We start from the raw sequence: 19,509 nt of genomic DNA, 5'->3' as shown, positions 1-19,509 counted from the left end.
TAATCATATCATAATCAACTAACCAATGTAATGCAACTTCCTTGCAATGAGAGGAAGGCAGAAGTGTTCAATTTCTAAATTTAGAAAGCTAAGGAAGTAGTTGATCAGTCTTGCCGTGAACTAGTTCATGTTGTTTAGTCTGCTCACTCACCGACATGGCTGTTCATCTCAGCTTTCTTTTCATCCTCACTGCAGTCACAGGTCAGTCCCAGGAATCATTTTATTATTGTGTACATATCTTATGTGAGAAGATGATACTAATAAAAACTGTCACTTATACAAGTAATTGCCTCCTGTATGTAATTCATAGATTTTGAAGACGATAATGATCTAATATGTAAAACAAAAGCTAAAATAATCTAATCTAAAATATGCAGATTACATGAAGGAATAATATTGTTCGTAAGTATATCCATTAATACTATTTGTGTTTGCTACAGGAATTCACAGCGTGAATACAGTCAGTAAAGTGTCAGTGAAGGCAGGAGATTCAATCACTATCCCATGTCTCTATGGCTCACAATACATGAACAACGTGAAATACTTGTGTAAAGGATATTACTGGAGCTCCTGTTCATATGCAGTTAAAACAAACCAACCACATAGTTCAGGAAAGTTTTCAATCTCTGACGACAAAAACCAAAGAATCTTCACTGTGACTATAAAAGATCTGATGAATACAGACACTGATTACTGGTGTAATGTGGAGATTAATGGAAGGGTAGATGTTGGACAGTATTTTCACCTGTCCATCACCACAGGTAAGACACCCTTAAAGCACCTTTAAGCACATTTCAAATCCTTTGTGAAACTTTAACAATTTGGAGGAAAAACTAAGGAAAGTCTCGTTTGCAACAGAGATTGATTGTTATTAGGATTCCCACAGTTTTCTCTTGAACTTGCTTTTCCCCAAAGATACACCCAGCCTCTCTGTGGATCATCAGGAGATTACAGGATTTATTGGAGAGAGTATAAACATCAGTTGTTACTATAGAAACTCTGGAGAAAGGAGGTGGTGCAGGTTGGGCATGAACTGTGTGACAGGGTCATCAGTATCAATGGATGGAACAAGTGTGACCATCAGTGCGACAGTCCCCAATGTTTTCACTGTGACTATGAGTGGACTGAAGGCAGAGAGCAGCGGCTGGTATTACTGTGTTAAAGGAGAATTACAGATGCCAGTTCATGTCACTGTTACTGAGACACCTACTACCAGTAAGTATTACAATTCAAAAAGTACGAAGTATATATTTATAAGTATTTCTCAAACACAGTCATGTGTAATGTTTTCATTAGATGGAGAAAACATTTTCATTATTGTCATATTATTCTACTAATCATTTGTTCTTGTTTTTAGCCACTTCATCATCACCCACTCCCAAACCTGTCAATACCACCTCTGATTCACTTCCCAGGTCAGAAGTCTTGGCATTAACATAAAGTATTTAGAAAAACTGTGGCCATTTTACAGACAACAAAAAGTCTTATAAAGAATCTCTATACAAGTTTTTATGGATACATGATAACTTAAACTTATATGATGAATAATATTAACTGGGAACTAATATATAAGACTAAGATAAGATATATCTGTTTTACATGATCAGGATGATGAGTAGACTTTAGACTATATTGTTGTACTGTTTAAACAAGGGCATTTTGTTTATTTCAATTCATTAATGCATTGTGCTGTTTGAATTTATGTTGCAGTGTTACAGCTAATCGAAAGGGGTTCTTCATCCCACTGAGTTTGTTGATCGTCATTGTCTTGGTGATCTTGTTCATGTGGTTTACATTTAGAAAAGTGAACAGTAAGTGTGTGCTAAATCCAATAATGCCAAAAGTATTTGCTATTCATATTCATAATATTTTTTGTTAAATGTCGACTCCTGTGCACTACTATCAATAAACACTGAAAGTCAGTAAAAGGAGATTTCGTTGCTTCACTTTTAGAACAGACGGAAGCAGAATCATCAACCACAGCAACAGTAAGATATGCTGAATCCTTTCTTAATATGATATTTTACAAATAACTCTCCTTACAAAGAAGGAGCAACAAGTCCTCCATCCAGTGTCACGCTCTGAAGCTGCAGGATTACAATATATCACTACAGATGAATGTCTAATAATTATTTTACCTAAAATACATCTTGATAATTAATACCATCTTTATATTTTGTTTTATAGGACAATAGTAATAGTTCTGACTTCTGAAGTTATTCATTTTCAGTTTGATGTTTGGATTATTTTTAACACAGGCTGAAGAGGAAGTGAAATACAGTACTATTAAACACAAGAGAAAACCAGGCCAGGTAAGGAGCTTTATGAAAATAAACTTTGTTTCACTTTTTTTTTTTTTGTCAAGCAAGCATCTAGTGGTTTAAAAAATAGCCACAAATGCACACATCAGAAGTGTAATTCCTCATGTTGAGAAACTCGGATTGGAATTGGAATCTGATGAAACATTTCACTTTACTGTGGTTCTGCTTTTGTGAATTATGCAACTGAAGGCTTGTACAAAAATGCATGAGAAAAATACTAATGTTACTCTGTTGTTCTTTTTGAACTAATAATACTGATATTATTGGCTCAAAAAGGAGTTGATTATGATAATAAATATAATAAAACATATCCCTGATACAAAGACAAACCTTTATGATCCATTGCATCTAAATCTCACAAGGGAAGGCTGTGTTCTCCCAAAACAGAGGTCTGATGACCCTCACTTACAGCAAAAGGAATTACTGAGTATAGGCCGCAGAATTGTAATGTACCATTTTGGATGGACATTAAATATTTGTATTACATCTTGTGCAATTTTGAGATTGTGGATTTTTGTTGAAGAGAAAATAGTAACCATTACCAGAACTTCAATTCAGCATTATTGTAAATATCCTAATGGTAATTCCTCTGATCACATGTTCCCCTTAAAAGGGAAATTAAATAGTTCATGCTTTTTAGTTTTCAAAAGATGGTCATGTTCATGTTATTAATTAACATTAATAATTGTGTAGCCTTACTGTAAATTACATCTGCTTTGCTCTTTCTTCAGGCTGAAGAGGAAGTAACATATAGTACTGTTAAGCACACAAGAAAACTTTCACACAAGATAGCCCTCAACCTCTGAAATCATAACTTGTATATCACACAATATAAGTAAACTGAAGTACATATTTAACTATAATTTTGTATCTTTACCATGTAAATTTCATAAAAGAAAAACAGGTTAAACTGTTGAATTAACGTCTGTTTCACATCCATCTCTTCTTTCTTCCCCAGGGGTCAGATGCTAAGAGTGATGGGGAAGTGATGTACAGCTCTGCGGTTAAGCCTGCTGTAAAACAACAAATGGAAAAAAGGGTCAGTTTTAAGAGATCCAGGCCCAAACTCACATAGTCAAACTTTTTTTTTTTTTTTGGGGGGCTTTTATTGGACAGGATAGTAGAGAGAGACAGGAACTGGGGAGGCAGAGAGAGGGGGAATGACATGCAGTAAAGGGCCGTCCGATGTGGGATTCGAGCTGGGGCCTGCTGCAGCGAGGACTGTAGCCTCTACATATCAGGCGCCTGCTCAACCCACTGCGCCACTCGACGCCCCACATAGTCAGTTTTTTTCTTTTTTTTTGCATAATTTTTTGCAACACTAGCAGCATGGCCCTACAGATGGCAATGTAAGTCTGTCTGTCAGCCAGTCCACCACTTTTGGTCCAGACTGAATTGTCATAAAAGCTATTGGATGGATAACTATGAAATTTGGTACAGGCACTCCAGGTGCCAAGATGATGAGATCTACAGATTTAGATTCTCCCCTGACTTTTCATCTAGAGCCATCATAATATCACAATATACAGTTTATGACTTAATACCTGCAAAACTAATGACATACTAATTAGCAAATGCTTCAAAAATTATGACGGTGAACATGGTAAACATACCTGCTAAACGTCATCATATTATCATGCTAAAGTTAGCATTCAGCTCAAAGCACCACCATGACTAAGTATTGCCTTACAGAGCTGCTGGTATGGCTATAGACTCTCATCTTTGTTCTTTCTTCCTAATTTTCTTTTTTTTCCTCGTCTGTTGCCCAACAGGTTGAAGCAACAGCTGAAGATGTTACATATAGCACATTGGCTCAAAGCAAGCAAAACCTGTAAATATTAAGCCATAACTAAATCTATCCCACAGGTGTATCATATTATTTTTAGATGTTGTTGTCATGGTTTTGTTTGGTTATAATGTAATTTTTTCATTTTTCATTTTTAAGTTTTATACCCTCTTCTTGTTTTTGATCCTCCTCCGCATAATTGAAAAAGGAAAAAAAAACAATGTTTGACATGACCATTGACAACACTGCTGTATTACTTAGTAAGCCTCACAATGGTAAATAATCACAACTTATACTTTAAAGATGTTAGTGTGTACTTCCTCTGTGCTTAAACTTATTTATTTTTCAATATTTGAACTGTCTTCATAGCCTGCTTTAATGTGTTTTTGCTCATATTGCATGATAAGAGAATACGTAATTATTAAATGTAGTAAATGAAAAAGACTAAAAGAACAAACTTACAGTAGGCCTATTGTGTAGTAAAATGAGCTGGGGAACAGTTGAGTCCTGAAGTGGTGTAAGAATTTCCTGTCCTCAAAGTGATGTCAAAGTGTGTCTCCTTTGGTTACTGAAAGTTCGCAAATAGAAATCACTCATAAAAATCTAAATCATTTTATTTCTACTCCTTTGAAAAGCCACAACGTAATAACATCTACCATTGTACATACTATAATATAGAACTTTCCTGTGAAAAACGAGCACATAGGTCGTTTGTGCAGCAGGTTATAATGACCCATAGTTATGCTTTGTTAGTGCTGATCGTTTCTTCTAAAACTTTGTTTCCACTGGACCTTGCATCTACGTTTACTGTAAACTTTATTCTGAACCCACATTGTAACTGCATAGATATTTATGTACATCACCTAACCAATACAATGTGACTGATTTATTTTCATCCACACTGAACTCAAATATATAACTTGTGAATCATACATGCTTAAAAGTCAAGAATTTAGAAAAGTAAGACTGGTATTTGTTGCTGTCAGTTTAACACATTGAGCCAGAGCAAGAGCAACAGTTGAAATAAAAACAGTCTGCACCAGAAGCCACTCAAGCTGACCAAATACAGGAAGTGACTTTCTGACTAAAGTGGTTTAACTCCATCTATTATCAGTGAGAATTCAGAAACAGCAGATTCAATTACTGATTAAAAGATATGACAATAATTATGCTTCTTTGGACAATGCTACACATTCGTGTTTTGAGGCTTACACTTCATTATTGTACAAATAAAATTTGACATTTTTAAAATATGTCTCCATGGCTGTTATTTTAATCTAAAAGATTTTCTTGATGTTTGTTTGTTACTTGTGGTTTTCTTTTTCAATTATTGTAAAACATTTTGGAACTTTCAAGAGGTTATGCTCATAAGGTAAAGTAACTATGATTATGTGCGTCATCATCAAACCAATTCATGTAACTGCCTTAAAAGGAGGAGATTAAGAAGCTGCAATTGTTTATTCAGAGAAGTCAGGAAGTAAAGAAGTTTTATTTTGTCAGACTCACCAACATGACTGTTCATCTCAGCTTTCTTCTCATCCTCACTGGACTCACAGGTCAGTCACGGTCACATTTTATGTGCATTGACATTTAAGCTGGTCCTTTAAGATGATGATGAGTAATTTTTGTCATTAAATATTAGTAAATAAGTAATGCACAAGCTTTTTAATTTAATGACATTTGGAAACAATTGTGTATAATCTACAACAACTGCAATAATGCAATAATATAGAACACGTAATATGAAAGAAGAATATTGCTAGATATGTAATAAAATGCTGAATTTGTTCTTGCTGCAGGAGTTCATTGCGTAACCACAGTCAGTAAAGTGTCAGTGAAGGCTGGAAATTCAATCACCATCCCATGTCGCTATGGCTCAGAATACATGAACAACGTGAAATACTTGTGTAAAGGATCTCACTGGAAGTTCTGTTCATATGCAGTTAAAACAAACCAACCACATAGTTCAGAAAAGTTTTCAATCTCTCATTTCAAATCCTTTGTGACATTTGAACAATGTGGAGGAAAAACTAAGGAAGGTCTCGTTTTTTGCTATGGAGATTGATTGTTATTAGGATTCCCACAGTTTTCTCTTGAACTTGTTTTTCCCCAAAGATACACCCAGCCTCTCTGTGGATCATCAGGACATTACAGGATTTATTGGAGAGAGTATAAACATCAGTTGTTACTATAGAAACTCTGGAGAAAGGAGGTGGTGTAGGTTGGGCATGAACTGTGTGACAGGGTCATCAGGATCAATAGATGGAACAAGTGTGACCATCAGTGCGACAGTCCCCAATGTTTTCACTGTGACTATGAGTGGACTGAAGGCAGAGAGCAGCGGCTGGTATTACTGTGTTAAAGGAGAATTACAGATGCCAGTTCATGTCACTGTTACTGAGAGACCTACTACCTGTAAGTACTCTAAATAAACTAAAAAGTATACATATAAAAGTATTCAGTGATAAATATTTGTGATTAGTTACAGCCATCCAACATGTTTTGATTTAATTCTGTTATTAGCAACAAGAAATCATAAACACTTGTGAAGTTAAGCAACCTCTTAATTGAATGCTAATATGAAATTGATGTTTGAGTTCATTATTGTGGTATTCCCTCCGGTAGTCAATGTGTTGTTTGAATTATAGGCGCTCCAAGAACAACAGAGTGTCCAACTAACATATCGCCCACTCTTGAACCTGTGCATCAGTCTTCTGTGTTCGCAAGCAAAGATCCTTCCACAGTTCAACAGAACAGGTCAGAAGCCTTCACATTAACATACAATGTTTAGAACATTGCCATTTTATGATTTTAAAAAAATAAACATGTAGGGAATATAAGGGAATCTCTTTCTTAAAGACATTAGATGAGATGTTGATATTAATTGTATGAACTCAGTATTTTCTCAAACTATTACAGTATAAGCAAGATGAGCAGACTTCAGACAACATTGTAGGACTTTTTTAACAATAGAATTCTCTTTATCTTACCTTATTTGCATTGTGTGCTTTAAATTTATGCTGCAGTCTTTCCATTCACCTAAAGAGTTTCATCATCCGTCTGAGCTTGTTGACCTTCATTGTTATTGTGGGCTTGTTCATCTGGTTTATGTTCAACAGATACAGTAAGTCTATGCTTAATCAAATTCATGTCCAACATTCCAGTTATTCTCACATATTTTGTTTGAAATGAAGACTAATGTATATTTGTTTTTTTTTTTTGTTTTTTTACTGTTTCATGTTAAGATGGAACCAAAGCAGATTCAACCGGATTCCTTTGTGGTTACTGAAAGTTCAAAAATAAAAATCACTCATGAAAATAAAAATCATTTTATTTCTCCTCCTTTGAAAAGCCACAACCTCACAACATCTACCATTGGACATACAGTATATTATAGAACTGTCCTGTGAAAAACGAGCCCATAGGTCGTTTGTGCAGCAGGTTGTAATGACCCATAGTTATTCTTTGTTGTTAGGCGACATCTAGTGGCCATAATAAATATGACAGGAGCAAAGGGGAAGGTGCAGTGACGTAATATAAACACCAACAAAGTATGCGTCAGGAGGAGGTTTGGTTGCATGTTGTTATTATTGTAACCATGACAACAAAGATCGTCTAATGTTAAGGAAGAACTTATTTTAACCCAAATCATGATCTTTTCCTAAACCAAACCAAGTGGTTTTAGAGCCTCAACCTAACCAAGCCATGACCGTTATTATAGTAACCACAGCCAGTAATCGGATGTTTAGGTTGAGGACTTGTTTTGTAGAAGTGTAATTTTGAATCTACTTCATGACAGTAGACTTCAATGCTTTATGATTTCTATTAGTGTTGGATATACATATGGGCTAAAAGGTTATATGTCGTGCTATTGTCATGTTTTAAATAAATGAACGCATTTCAGTCCATGGAGTGTTGATCTTTTCTTCTAAAACTTTGTTTCCACTGGACCTTGCATCTAAATCTACTGTAAACTTTATTCTGAAACCACAGTGTAACTGCATAGATATTTATGTACATCACCTAACCAATACAGTGCCACTATTTTATTTTCATCCTCACTGAACTCACAGGACTGTCACCTAACTCAAATATATAACTCATGAATTGAATCATATATGCTTAAAAGTCAAGAATTTAGAAAAGCAAGACTGGTATTTGTTGTTGTCAGTTTGACACATTGAGCCAGAGAAAGAGCAACAGTTGAAACAGTTGAAACAGTCTGCACCAGAAGCCACTCAAGCTGACCAAATACAGGAAGTGACTTTCTGACTTAAGTGGTTTAACGCCATCTATTATCAGTGAGAATTCAGAAACAGCAGATTCAATTACTGAATAAAAGATATGACAATAATCATGCTTCTTTGGACAATGGAATACATTTCTGTTTGAACTTTCAAAAGGTTATGCTCAAGTGATTATGTGCATCATCATCAAACTAAATTCATGTAACTGCCTTAAAAGGAGGAGATTAAGCAGCTGCAACCCGTAATTTGTAAAAATAAGGAAGTAGAGAATAAGTCCATCAGTGCAGTAGCAGTGTTATTTTGTCTGACTCCACTCACCAACATGACTGCTCATCTCAGCTTTCTTCTCATCCTCACTGGACTCACAGGTCAGTCACAGTCACATTTTCCGTGCACTAACATTTAAGCTGGTCCTGTAAGATGATGATGGCATAAGTAATTTGGAAACAATTGTGTATAATCTAAAACAACTGCAATAATGCAATAATGTTTAATGGACAGGTAATATGAAAGAAGAATGTTGTTAGCTATACAATAAAATGCTGCATTTGTTCTTGCTGCAGGAGTTCACAGTGTAACCACAGTCAGTAAAGTGTCAGTGAAGGCTGGAGATTCAATCACTATCCCATGTATCTATGGCTCAGAATACATGAACAACGTGAAATACTTGTGTAAAGGATATTACTGGAAATTGTGCTTAGTTGAAGTTAAAACAAACCAACCACGTAGTTCAAGAAAGTTTTCAATCTGTGATGACAAAAAACAGAGAATCTTCACTGTGACTATAAAAGATCTGATGAATACAGACACTTATTACTGGTGTTTTGTGGAGATTAATGGAGGGGCAGATGATGGCCAGAATTTTCACCTGTCTGTCACCACAGGTAAGACACCCTTAAAGCACCTTTAAGCACATTTCAAATCCTTTGTGACATTTGAACAATGTGGAGGAAAAACTAAGGAAGGTCTCGTTTTTTGCTATGGAGATTGATTGTTATTAGGATTCCCACAGTTTTCTCTTGAACTTGTTTTTCCCCAAAGATACACCCAGCCTCTCTGTGGATCATCAGGACATTACAGGATTTATTGGAGAGAGTATAAACATCAGTTGTTACTATAGAAACTCTGGAGAAAGGGGGTGGTGTAGGTTGGGCATGAACTGTGTGACAGGGTCATCAGGATCAATAGATGGAACAAATGTGACCATCCGTGCGACAGTCCCCAATGTTTTCACTGTGACTATGAGTGGACTGAAGGCAGAGAGCAGCGGCTGGTATTACTGTGTTAAAGGAGAATTACAGATGCCAGTTCATGTCACTGTTACTGAGACACCTACTACCAGTAAGTACTCTAAATAAACTAAAAAGTATACATATAAAAGTATTCAGTGATAAATATTTGTCAATTAGTTACAGCCATCCGACATGTTTTGATTTGATTCTGTTATTAGCAACAAGAAATCATAAACACTGGTGAAGTTAAGCAACCTCTGAATTGAATGCTAATATGAAATTGATGTTTGAGTTCATTATTGTGGTATTCCCTCCGGTAGTCAATGTGTTGTTTGAATTATAGGCGCTCCAAGAACAACAGAGTGTCCAACTAACATATCGCCCACTCTTGAACCTGTGCATCAGTCTTCTGTGTTCGCAAGCAAAGATCCTTCCACAGTTCAACAGAACAGGTCAGACGCCTTCACATTAACATACAATGTTTAGAACATTGCCATTTTATGATTTAAAAAAAATAAACATGTAGGGAATATAAGGGAATCTATTTCTTAAAGACATTAGATGAGATGTTGATATTAATTGTATGAACTCAGTATTTTCTCAAACTATTACAGTATAAGCAAGATGAGCAGACTTCAGACAACATTGTAGGACTTTTTTAACAATAGAATTCTCTTTATCTTACCTTATTTGCATTGTGTGCTTTAAATTTATGCTGCAGTCTTTCCATTCACCTAAAGAGTTTCATCATCCGTCTGAGCTTGTTGACCTTCATTGTTATTGTGGGCTTGTTCATCTGGTTTATGTTCAGAAGATACAGTAAGTCTATGCTTAATCAAATTCATGTCCAACATTCCAGTTATTCTCACATATTTTGTTTGAAATGAAGACTAATGTATATATATATATATATATATATATATATATATATAAATTATTATTATTTTTTATTTATTTTTCTACTGTTTCTTGTTTAGAACGAACCAAAGCAGATTCAACCACAGCAAAAGTAAGATATTCTGTACAGTTAGATATAAGTTTTTCACATGGAAGGCTGTTCTCACAGTAAAGATGTGCTGTCAGGATGGTTTACTTATCTAAGAGAGTTCAAGTGTCCCTCTCCAGAAGAGTATATGCAATAAAACACTGTACCACTGAAAATTAATATCTAATATTTGTATGAGATAAAAGTTTTGTCATGAGATTTTTGTCATTAAGAAAATACACCACTTTCAGAACTCAACTGACAATATCTGTCATCACGAAGCTACAATATAGATACTTTTAACAATAGATATTTTGCACAGGTATAGGACAGGTATTGTTAATAAAATGATGGCTCAATTCCATTTAACAATAATGACATTAAATGACCCATGCTCACTATGTTCACAAAGGTGGTGATTATCATGAAATCTACTCTAACTGTGCTCCATTGTAAATTACATTTGCTTTGCTCCTTCAACACAGGCTGAAGAGGACTTGAGACACAGTAATGCTGAGGAATACAGTAAAGAGGTAACCCTAAATGTAGACTAAAGTGCACATAGGCTATTCAAATGTTATCTTATTTGAGCATCCACACTACTAACCAAATTAAACCGATTTGAAATTAATAAAAAGCAGAAACCTATATCCCTGCTTCTCTTTTCTTACCCACAGGTTAAACGCAGGGAGTGATGTACAAAGAACATAAAGTTGTGTGATTAAAGCAACAGACAAACGGTAAATATTAGCCCATTTGGCTTCTGTTCTCACCAAGTCAAAATGGTGCTCTTTTACTTGGTAACTGAATTTTGCAAAAACTTGCATAATTTTTGTCATGTATTGTAACTTTGCTTTTCCTTCCTCATTGTGTTTTCTTTTGTTTCTTCAACAGATTGAAAAGACAAGGGTGTTGTGGTTTTTTTGGTTTTTTTCACCATCACCGTGCTTTTATATCCACCTCAGCTGCACTGAAGCAATATATAGTGTTCTCTGTTCTACTCTTCTACTTCTTTTCTATAATCCTGATTTATATAATACATAAAAATAAACTCATATTGTCTACCTGCATATGTTTTCATTCCATTGAAAGTTAATTCATGTTTATTTTACATGTTATATTATATATTACATATTATATTACTACTGCCACATGTCAGCATACTTGGAAACTTCTGTTTACTGTTGAAACTTTGGGTCCACTGACTTTGCACCAACTATAGATTACTTACTATTATTTGCAGTGTTGGGAAACCTAATTTGAAACTGTGGCTAGTGAAGATTAATCAACTCTTAAGTGGTGTTAAAGCACAACCACATTTTTAAGCTTTTTTAAGAAACGGGTACTGTTCGGCCATATTAAATAAATACAATCATTATTTTGTCCTTTAAGGTATATGGCACATAACGATTAACTCACCTGACACCATGACAACCAGCACTTTTTCCTTTCTTTTTTTTTATTGAAAAGTGTATAGTTACAAAATATATCAGCATGACACATACAATGAACAAACAAACAGGCATCACAACCCTGACAACCAACACTATGACGCACGCAACCATAGTATGACGTAAAAACATTTCTACTCAGGCACATTCGTGGCCGCCCTGGGTCCTGCGCCGGGGGTGTGATAGGTCTGGCTTTCGTTGCAGTGCAGTCTCCTTCAGCTCGCCCTCCAACCGGTGACGCCTCCTTCGGCCGTGTGGTGTGAGGAACATCTCTCTTAAAGTCACTTTAGTTTACCACTAGCCCCGTCTCCTCCTGGTAAGAGAACCATTTATTCAGTCTGACCCTGTTAATCTACTCAATAACAAGCAAGAATCGGTGTTCGAGCGTGTTTTAAACACACCGGTACTCTGCAGGCTATTACTGGAAGCTAAGCTAGCCACAGTCGGCATGCTATGTCTGACACATGTCAAGTTAAAACAAGGCAACTCTGCATCATATAATATGTCCATATGCTGCTGAGAAAGCAGCTTGTGTTTTAGTTAGTTACTCTAAGAAATTATTAACAATTTAATACATGTATGTGGGTGAACTTTTCGTTAACGTGCCTAAGGCCTAGTTAGCAGTAGTAAGCTGCTAATGCGAGTGAACTGGTTGATTAACACATCCTGCTAATTGGCACCGGCATGTGCCCTGCCACGCCTGGCTGTGCCTGCCAATTCACGTGAAGGAGTGGTTTTAATAAGAGCCAGGCCTGATCTGGGCACACACCGGTGCGGCAAAATGGCTCCTGTTTCACTCAGTAACCTTGTCCATCGGCTGTCAGACTCTTGTCATGTCTGTGACTACCTGCAGCACTGTAACGCTATGGCTGTGCCTGGGGTGTTAACTGAAAGTGAAATCAACATTGTGATTGTCGATTTGACATGTGTGTACATCAGCCCTATCCGCCCTTAACTTGATAAAATTAAACTGATCCCATATCAGATGAAGGGGGTTTGACAGTGTGCAGCAAAGACTGTATTTCCCACAGTTTATAGTATGAGCTGATCAGCACAGGAGACACAGATCAGTGTGCGCTGCTAGAAAGACTATCAGGTTATCAGAAGGATGGTACTAGAGAGACATGGGTTATAAATGTCAAACCCACTGGTGCAAGGCCTGCTGTAGCTTTCCACTCAACAGATGTGGATTAAATGCATGTTATATATAAGCATGTATTCTACACAAATCTAAGATTAAGAAGTATATAGCCTGACAACAAATTTATACCGATTGTGCACAAAAAATTGTCACAATATGTTCATAGCTTTATGGCTTTTATATACTCCAACCTCAGAATACAATACTTGAGGGCATAAGTGGTGCATTTATAACAAACAATGATACCTTACGCTTAAGCCCAAATATTGGTGCCCGTTATGTCATACAAAGACACTTGACTAGTAGCTTGATACTTAACAGGTTCACTGGCAGCTAGCATTTGCTTCTGTTTAATCAGTGTTATTCATATAATAACACTTAGTATAGAACTGTTAAATTGATTTATTGAATTCTGGTAAAATTATTGTGTATAATTTTTTTGCCCACATAATGAATCTTAGGTTTCTTTAAAATTGGACACAGACAGGTGGAAATGTACTTTAGTTGAGAAGAATAATTTTAGCATTTTATTGTGCTTCTGTCTACAGATACAATGGATGTGCCTCCCTCATATGCTGACCTGGGCAAGTCTGCCAAAGACATCTTCAACAAAGGCTATGGTATGGTTTCATATGGTTAAAAGTAGTACTGTGATGTTTTAGTTTTTCTTCTTCCAAGCCTATATGATATTGTTGACAAACTCTGAAATGTTTTTACTTTACAATTCCTCTCTTCAGGATTTGGCCTGGTGAAGCTCGATGTCAAGACAAAGTCAGCCAGTGGAGTGGTAAGGTCATTTCTTTGTGTTTTCAGTATAGATAACTAAAACTTACATCATAGTTTACAGCAAATTGTTTATGACATTTCCTGGCGCCGCTTTGGAAAGACTTTATGGCCAATGTCAGCCATAAAGGTAACAAGTTGGCACCCAGAATGATGACGTCCATTCACAAGAAATGTACCAGTCTTGATTTTTAACAACACTCAACCATGTAGATTATAACAACTTCAAGTAAGGATTCATTTTATTAACAAATACTCCATCCATTTTTGGTTTTAATCATTCATTTTTTCTCTAAATATCCTTCAAAATTTCCTAAAGCCCAAGGTGGCATTTAACTGCTTGTTTTGTCTGACGAACAGTCCTAAGTCCAGTGGTAATCAATTTACAGTGACAGCAAATGGAGGTGCACAGCCACATTTGATAGGCTGAAACCTTTTAACTGTGGCTTCTTAAATCACCTAATCAAACCTCAGAAATGCTCATTTCCTTTCTGTCAATGACCAAGTTGTTTCAGCTCTCTAGATTACTCGCATCTTTTTGATTATTAGGTTTCAGTGCAAGGAAATAGTAATAGCCCAGCCAAGGTTTGACTGACTGCCAAATATAATGAGAGCACTGAATGAGTCTCTTTTCATTCAATAATATGTTGCTTAGCTAGAAGATTTTTTGAGTGTTTGTCATCTCTTTAAAATTGTCTCTTGCAGGAATTCAAAACATCTGGTTCCTCCAACACTGATACCAGCAAAGTTGCAGGTAGCCTGGAAACTAAATACAAGAGGTCAGAATACGGTCTGACTTTCACTGAGAAGTGGAACACTGACAACACCTTGGGAACAGAAATCACTGTTGAAGATCAGGTTAGGAAAAGATTTACACATTTTCTGCACCTGTTATTTAACAGGTGTTTATACATTGCACATGACAGGACAACATTCAATGCTTTAAATGTCAAATGGGCTGTGTTCTCTGTTTCTCACAGATTGCCAAGGGACTGAAGTTGACTTTTGACACAACCTTCTCACCAAACACTGGGTAAGATCCTAGTGATAGTTTATTAATAAAAGTTGGTTTCATATGAATTTTACTTGAACTCTTAACAAATGTCACCTGCCCTGCCTATTGCCTCACCAGACGAGTCATTTTGGCAACCTGATCTGTGCTGCACATGCTTCTGACAAGTGTAGTTGCCGGACATGTGACCCCAGTCCCAGTATGCAATTAGTCTGTTATAGCACATTACTGTGACTGGCTGTTGGGTTTTGCACATTTGTTTGCTTAAATGATGTATTGCAGTTTGTTGTTCTCAGGGAGGAATTGCAGAAACAAGTTGTACCAGTGTGCCCATGAGGAATCGCATAAGAAATATGGCACATGGCCCAGAGGATGCATGTCCTCTTTCATATTGAGTGTTGGAAAGTTTGTGAGGGTGGAGTTGTGTGGCTACATTGAGACAGCATGTTCAAGTCTGTAGTGTCATTCTCCGACTTTGAAATTAACACCAGTAGCAAGCCAACTGCTGGTTTAAAAGTGGGCCTATGTGTAGAATTATCTCTGGAGGATCGTAAATATATTGCAGTGGTTCTTAAAGTACGTGCCGCTGCACCCTGGCGTTCCTTGAGGATGGGCCATGAGTGGCCCAAGATTTGTTCATAAATTTTTTTTTTTTTTTTTTTTTTTTTTTTTTTTTTTTTTTAATAAACATCTTGAACCATAGCAAAACAGAAGACACTAATGTCTAAATCAGGTGTGACAGAAACTCACATTGACTGAATTGCATGCAGTTGATGTGCTTTGTGTTGTAATTTGAAGCAGCAATAAGATAATTTGTGTTTTATTGTTTTGAGGTAAGACATTATTTAAGATGTTTTTTTTTTATATATATATATATATATATTTGCATGAGGTCTACTGTCAAGATTTTTAAATATAAAGGCTTTGCAGTCATAAATTTATTTTATGCTAAACTGCAGGGAACGTAACCTGACAAGTTACAAATGCCTTTTTTTATTACTATTCTGATGTGAATTGGATTTCAATTTGAGGTTGACCAAAGCCATGTTTCTCATCTACAGCAAGAAGAGTGGCAAAGTTAAGACCGCCTACAAGCGCGAGTACGTTAACTTGGGCTGTGATGTCGACTTTGACTTCGCTGGCCCCACCATCCATGGAGCTGCTGTTGTTGGCTACGAGGGGTGGCTCGCTGGATACCAGATGAGCTTTGACACTGCCAAATCCAAGATGACCCAGAACAACTTTGCCATCGGTTACAAGACAGGAGACTTCCAGCTGCACACCAATGTGTAAGTAGAAAAGCAAACCATCGGCTGCATAAAAAATGAAAATGAAACGTTCAAAAGATCAAACACAAAACAAACTGCACAACCCACTGTAGGTTGCTATGTGACACAAAAACCCAACAAACATATAACCTGAGGAGCTTTAACTTCCTGAAGGAAAAAATGCAGCACAGCAGCTTCTTCATGTTTAACCCAGCAAGAAACTGAATGGGAAATCTGTTTTCTTGTGTGAAACACTTTTTGTGACACAATTAAGAAAAAGCACCAATTTTTATCATCGTTGTTACAAGTTGATGAAACTCATTAACCCCTTGAATGGGTGTATGGGTGAAAACAAAGTCTATTTTATGATGTCCAGGAATAAGTCACAGGGAAAATGATGGATTCGTTAATTCAGCAGTGCAGTGATGTTAAACATCAACTTTCAGCCAAAGCTGAAGCTGTAACAGTAAAATGTTCAGTGTTTAATTCAATACAATCATATGCTATCAATTTACAACTTGTTAAGAAAAACTAGCCTGTTGCAGCAATGCACGAATGCCGACAATAGAACAATATTGTTTCCTGTAGCATGAGATCTGAGAGCTCTCTTTTGCCTATGCTGTTTGAAGTAATGATGGCGCTGAGTTTGGAGGTTCCATCTACCAGAAGGTGAGCGACAAGCTGGAGACGGCAGTCAACCTGGCCTGGACCGCTGGCAGCAACAGCACACGCTTCGGTATTGCAGCCAAGTACCAGCTGGACAAGGATGCCTCCATCAGTGTAAGTAGTACAGCAGAGGCATTCAGAGTTGGGTGAGTGAGGCAAAAGAAAATGTCACCAGCTGACTTATGTTTCTTTCCCCCATAGGCTAAAGTGAACAACAATAGCCTTGTTGGCGTTGGGTACACCCAGACCCTTAGACCAGGTAAGTTGGTTTCCTACAGGTTCATGGGCAGCTGAAGGATTTTACTAAATGTTTTATTTAATTACCTCTATTTTGGTACACACACTGCCACACACTTTTACTCTCGATTCTAGAATCCCTACAGACACCACTTCTGTAAATGACTTGAACAATTCAGAGTTTTGTGTTTGCACATGTAATTTGCTAATGTTGGTTCTTCTTGCCTGTGCAGGCGTGAAACTCACCCTGTCTGGCCTGATCGATGGAAAGAACATCAACGCAGGAGGCCACAAGCTGGGTCTGGGCTTGGAACTGGAAGCCTAAACTTTCCTCATACTGCAAGGGACTAGGGAATATCAGAAGAATCTGGCCTTAAATGTATGTCCAACTTAAACCAGCAAGGGAATATCTGGGGAGAGATTGATTCAAAGGCTACGACAACAAACTCTAACTTAAGTACTACTTCAAGTTGGTGCTTCTGTCATTTTACCTTTGTTGCTTTTTACTTTGTAGCTACATCTATTCAAGAGACAGTTGGTGGCGTACTATTTATAAATCATGTCATTGTTCCTGTCCAGCACTGCCATAATAATGAAATCCAATACAATCCCTTTGCCTGTCATCTACTCTGTGTGACTTTATTGTGATAATCCCAGACACTCCGTTTTATGTGAGACCATCAGGTAACGGTTTTGTGTGGTGAGCGATGTCATACCGTCTCTCAGATTTTACAATCATGACCATCTGATATTCCTTTGTCATCATTTGCAAACCTTGTTAAGTACACTAGGCTTTTTCTGCTATTATTTAAATACTGCTGCACCCTTCCTGTTCATGCACACAAGGACAAACTAAAACTCTGTAATGTTTTGTTTCGCGTCGGCCATCGGGGTTTGTGATGTTCTGTTATAGCTGCACACGTGACCTTCCCTTAAACAAGGCAGTTTTTGGGTTGGGTCTGTACGTTTGAGAGAAACCTGTTCACTTGGCTGACCAAGCAAAATTAGTTTTTGTTTATTCTGTACTAACAGACAACTGGGGGCACATAATTAATGTTCACAATAATGCCAAACTATCATTGTCCGAAAGAGGTGTAACTCTGTTGCACGCATGCACTCTTGGAAAGTGCTTCCCTGTTCCGGGCAGAGAGGGAGAGAGCCCACAGGAAGTCTTGGAGGTCCTTATGTGTATGTATACATTTTCAATAAAGTCTTTGAACTCCAAAGATGGACTTTTAAATATGTGATATTGAAGTGTCACTAACAACAACAACTTATTAACTAGCTTGTATGGTTTATATTGACCTGTAGAAGCCTCAATCAGAGTGGGATGTAATTACTAGTTAAATGGAATTTATATAATAGTAGTCATGAGTTACATCTACTAGCTTATCTGACATGTTTAAGAATTTTTTTTTTTTTTTTTTTTTTTTTTTTTTTTTCCCAAAGACCATGCAAAACAAGATAAGGACCCTAGAACAGCAGAAACCTTGAACAGTTTAAAAGTTTGTTTTGGCATATAGGCTTGTACATCAAAAAGAAAAGGAAAAAAAATGTTTCAAAAATCCTGCAACCTTGAAGTTATATTTTGGGAAGGAGGATGTTTTAGGAATATTTGTTTATACACATTGGTGTGACTGCACTCACATCCACCTAGTCGCCTGGCTCAGGTGTGTAGGGATAAATCTTTGCAATATGAAATGGAAGTTATAAGGGAAACAAAACCAAATGCAGACAAACGCATTTTCTCACAAAGCATCAAAAAAATAAATACAATACAGCTAATACACTGTTTCAGAAGCAACACGAGATAATAACAGACTAATGATCTAGAGACGAGTTGCTGTGAGCAAACGATGCTTCACTGGGAGTGAGGAGACCAAAAGTCCTTCAGAAGAGATGGAAGTAAATTAACTGAGTCTGTAATATCAGTCTATCCACTTCACCCCTTTTTCTAGATTCATACTTTTGAATGAAAATAAAACTATCAGCTATTTGTTTTGCTCACATACAGGTCAAACAAATTATAGGAAATATAGTTATTATATTGAAGTCATGAAGTCCACCTATGCCTGATGTGCCTTCATTTTAGCAGAAAATAATCTGTATCCTGACTCCTGCTGCAGCTGCCCTCTGGATATGGTCACAAAACATTTGACATACTGCCAAACATCTTTTTGTGTATGTGTGGATTGGTGCTGCCATTGGTCCATGTGTAAAATGATTTTTATTGTGATTAATTCAATGATCTGATCATGATCTACAGTTGTAGTTTTTTTAATTTAAAGGACAAACTGTCAGTTGAATAGAGGTTGTTTGGAAACAGTGCCACCATGGTATGGACCTAAAATGAAATCACATTTAAGCAAAGCAACAACAC

The 19,509-nt window shown here is 36.7% G+C and overlaps 4 protein-coding genes across 4 annotated transcripts; all 4 read left to right on the top strand.

The window, feature by feature from the left end:
* Positions 1–54: 54 nt before the first annotated feature.
* On the top strand, positions 55–5,332 carry LOC130181165 (uncharacterized). The gene is made up of 9 exons (XM_056395013.1): positions 55–201; positions 441–761; positions 916–1,215; positions 1,358–1,415; positions 1,711–1,811; positions 1,954–1,988; positions 2,259–2,312; positions 3,280–3,360; positions 4,094–5,332. The coding sequence occupies exons 1-9, from the start codon at positions 156–158 to the stop codon at positions 4,154–4,156; spliced, it is 1,059 nt and encodes a 352-aa protein (XP_056250988.1). The 5' UTR covers positions 55–155; the 3' UTR covers positions 4,157–5,332.
* Positions 5,333–5,484: 152 nt separating this feature from the next.
* On the top strand, positions 5,485–8,128 carry LOC130181679 (CMRF35-like molecule 5). The gene is made up of 6 exons (XM_056396046.1): positions 5,485–5,663; positions 5,907–6,071; positions 6,223–6,522; positions 6,756–6,864; positions 7,134–7,231; positions 7,353–8,128. Exons 1-6 carry the CDS (start codon positions 5,618–5,620, stop codon positions 7,394–7,396), a joined length of 762 nt encoding a protein of 253 aa, XP_056252021.1. The 5' UTR covers positions 5,485–5,617; the 3' UTR covers positions 7,397–8,128.
* A 548-nt stretch (positions 8,129–8,676) lies between these two features.
* On the top strand, positions 8,677–11,635 carry LOC130181600 (CMRF-35-like molecule 4). Its single transcript, XM_056395918.1, has 8 exons — positions 8,677–9,238; positions 9,396–9,695; positions 9,930–10,038; positions 10,308–10,405; positions 10,564–10,595; positions 11,057–11,104; positions 11,249–11,311; positions 11,466–11,635. The coding sequence occupies exons 1-7, from the start codon at positions 9,004–9,006 to the stop codon at positions 11,264–11,266; spliced, it is 840 nt and encodes a 279-aa protein (XP_056251893.1). The 5' UTR covers positions 8,677–9,003; the 3' UTR covers positions 11,267–11,311; positions 11,466–11,635.
* Positions 11,636–12,180: 545 nt separating this feature from the next.
* On the top strand, positions 12,181–18,355 carry vdac2 (voltage-dependent anion channel 2). The gene is made up of 9 exons (XM_056395758.1): positions 12,181–12,338; positions 13,712–13,783; positions 13,901–13,950; positions 14,652–14,804; positions 14,927–14,979; positions 16,020–16,247; positions 16,856–17,006; positions 17,094–17,151; positions 17,363–18,355. The coding sequence occupies exons 2-9, from the start codon at positions 13,717–13,719 to the stop codon at positions 17,452–17,454; spliced, it is 852 nt and encodes a 283-aa protein (XP_056251733.1). The 5' UTR covers positions 12,181–12,338; positions 13,712–13,716; the 3' UTR covers positions 17,455–18,355.
* The last annotated feature ends 1,154 nt before the right edge of the window (positions 18,356–19,509 follow it).

This window comes from Seriola aureovittata, chromosome 14, assembly GCF_021018895.1.
Source record: "Seriola aureovittata isolate HTS-2021-v1 ecotype China chromosome 14, ASM2101889v1, whole genome shotgun sequence".
Taxonomy (NCBI): Eukaryota; Metazoa; Chordata; class Actinopteri; order Carangiformes; family Carangidae; genus Seriola; species Seriola aureovittata.
The sequence above is the reverse complement of the archived record's forward strand: the minus strand, read 5'-3'. Positions and strand labels throughout refer to the sequence as shown.

Coding starts and splice junctions, on each gene's coding strand:
- vdac2 (XM_056395758.1), top strand. CDS start 13,717: ATGGATGTGCCTCCCTCATATGCTGACCTGGGCAAGTCTGCCAAAGAC. Junction 13,784..13,900: donor CATCTTCAACAAAGGCTATG/GTATGGTTTCAT, acceptor TCCTCTCTTCAG/GATTTGGCCTGGTGAAGCTC. Junction 17,152..17,362: donor CACCCAGACCCTTAGACCAG/GTAAGTTGGTTT, acceptor TTGCCTGTGCAG/GCGTGAAACTCACCCTGTCT.
- LOC130181679 (XM_056396046.1), top strand. CDS start 5,618: ATGACTGTTCATCTCAGCTTTCTTCTCATCCTCACTGGACTCACAG. Junction 5,664..5,906: donor CATCCTCACTGGACTCACAG/GTCAGTCACGGT, acceptor TTCTTGCTGCAG/GAGTTCATTGCGTAACCACA. Junction 6,523..6,755: donor TACTGAGAGACCTACTACCT/GTAAGTACTCTA, acceptor TTTGAATTATAG/GCGCTCCAAGAACAACAGAG.
- LOC130181165 (XM_056395013.1), top strand. CDS start 156: ATGGCTGTTCATCTCAGCTTTCTTTTCATCCTCACTGCAGTCACAG. Junction 1,416..1,710: donor ACCTCTGATTCACTTCCCAG/GTCAGAAGTCTT, acceptor TTTATGTTGCAG/TGTTACAGCTAATCGAAAGG. Junction 2,313..3,279: donor ACAAGAGAAAACCAGGCCAG/GTAAGGAGCTTT, acceptor TTTCTTCCCCAG/GGGTCAGATGCTAAGAGTGA.
- LOC130181600 (XM_056395918.1), top strand. CDS start 9,004: ATGAACAACGTGAAATACTTGTGTAAAGGATATTACTGGAAATTGTGC. Junction 9,239..9,395: donor TCACCTGTCTGTCACCACAG/GTAAGACACCCT, acceptor TTTTCCCCAAAG/ATACACCCAGCCTCTCTGTG. Junction 9,696..9,929: donor TACTGAGACACCTACTACCA/GTAAGTACTCTA, acceptor TTTGAATTATAG/GCGCTCCAAGAACAACAGAG.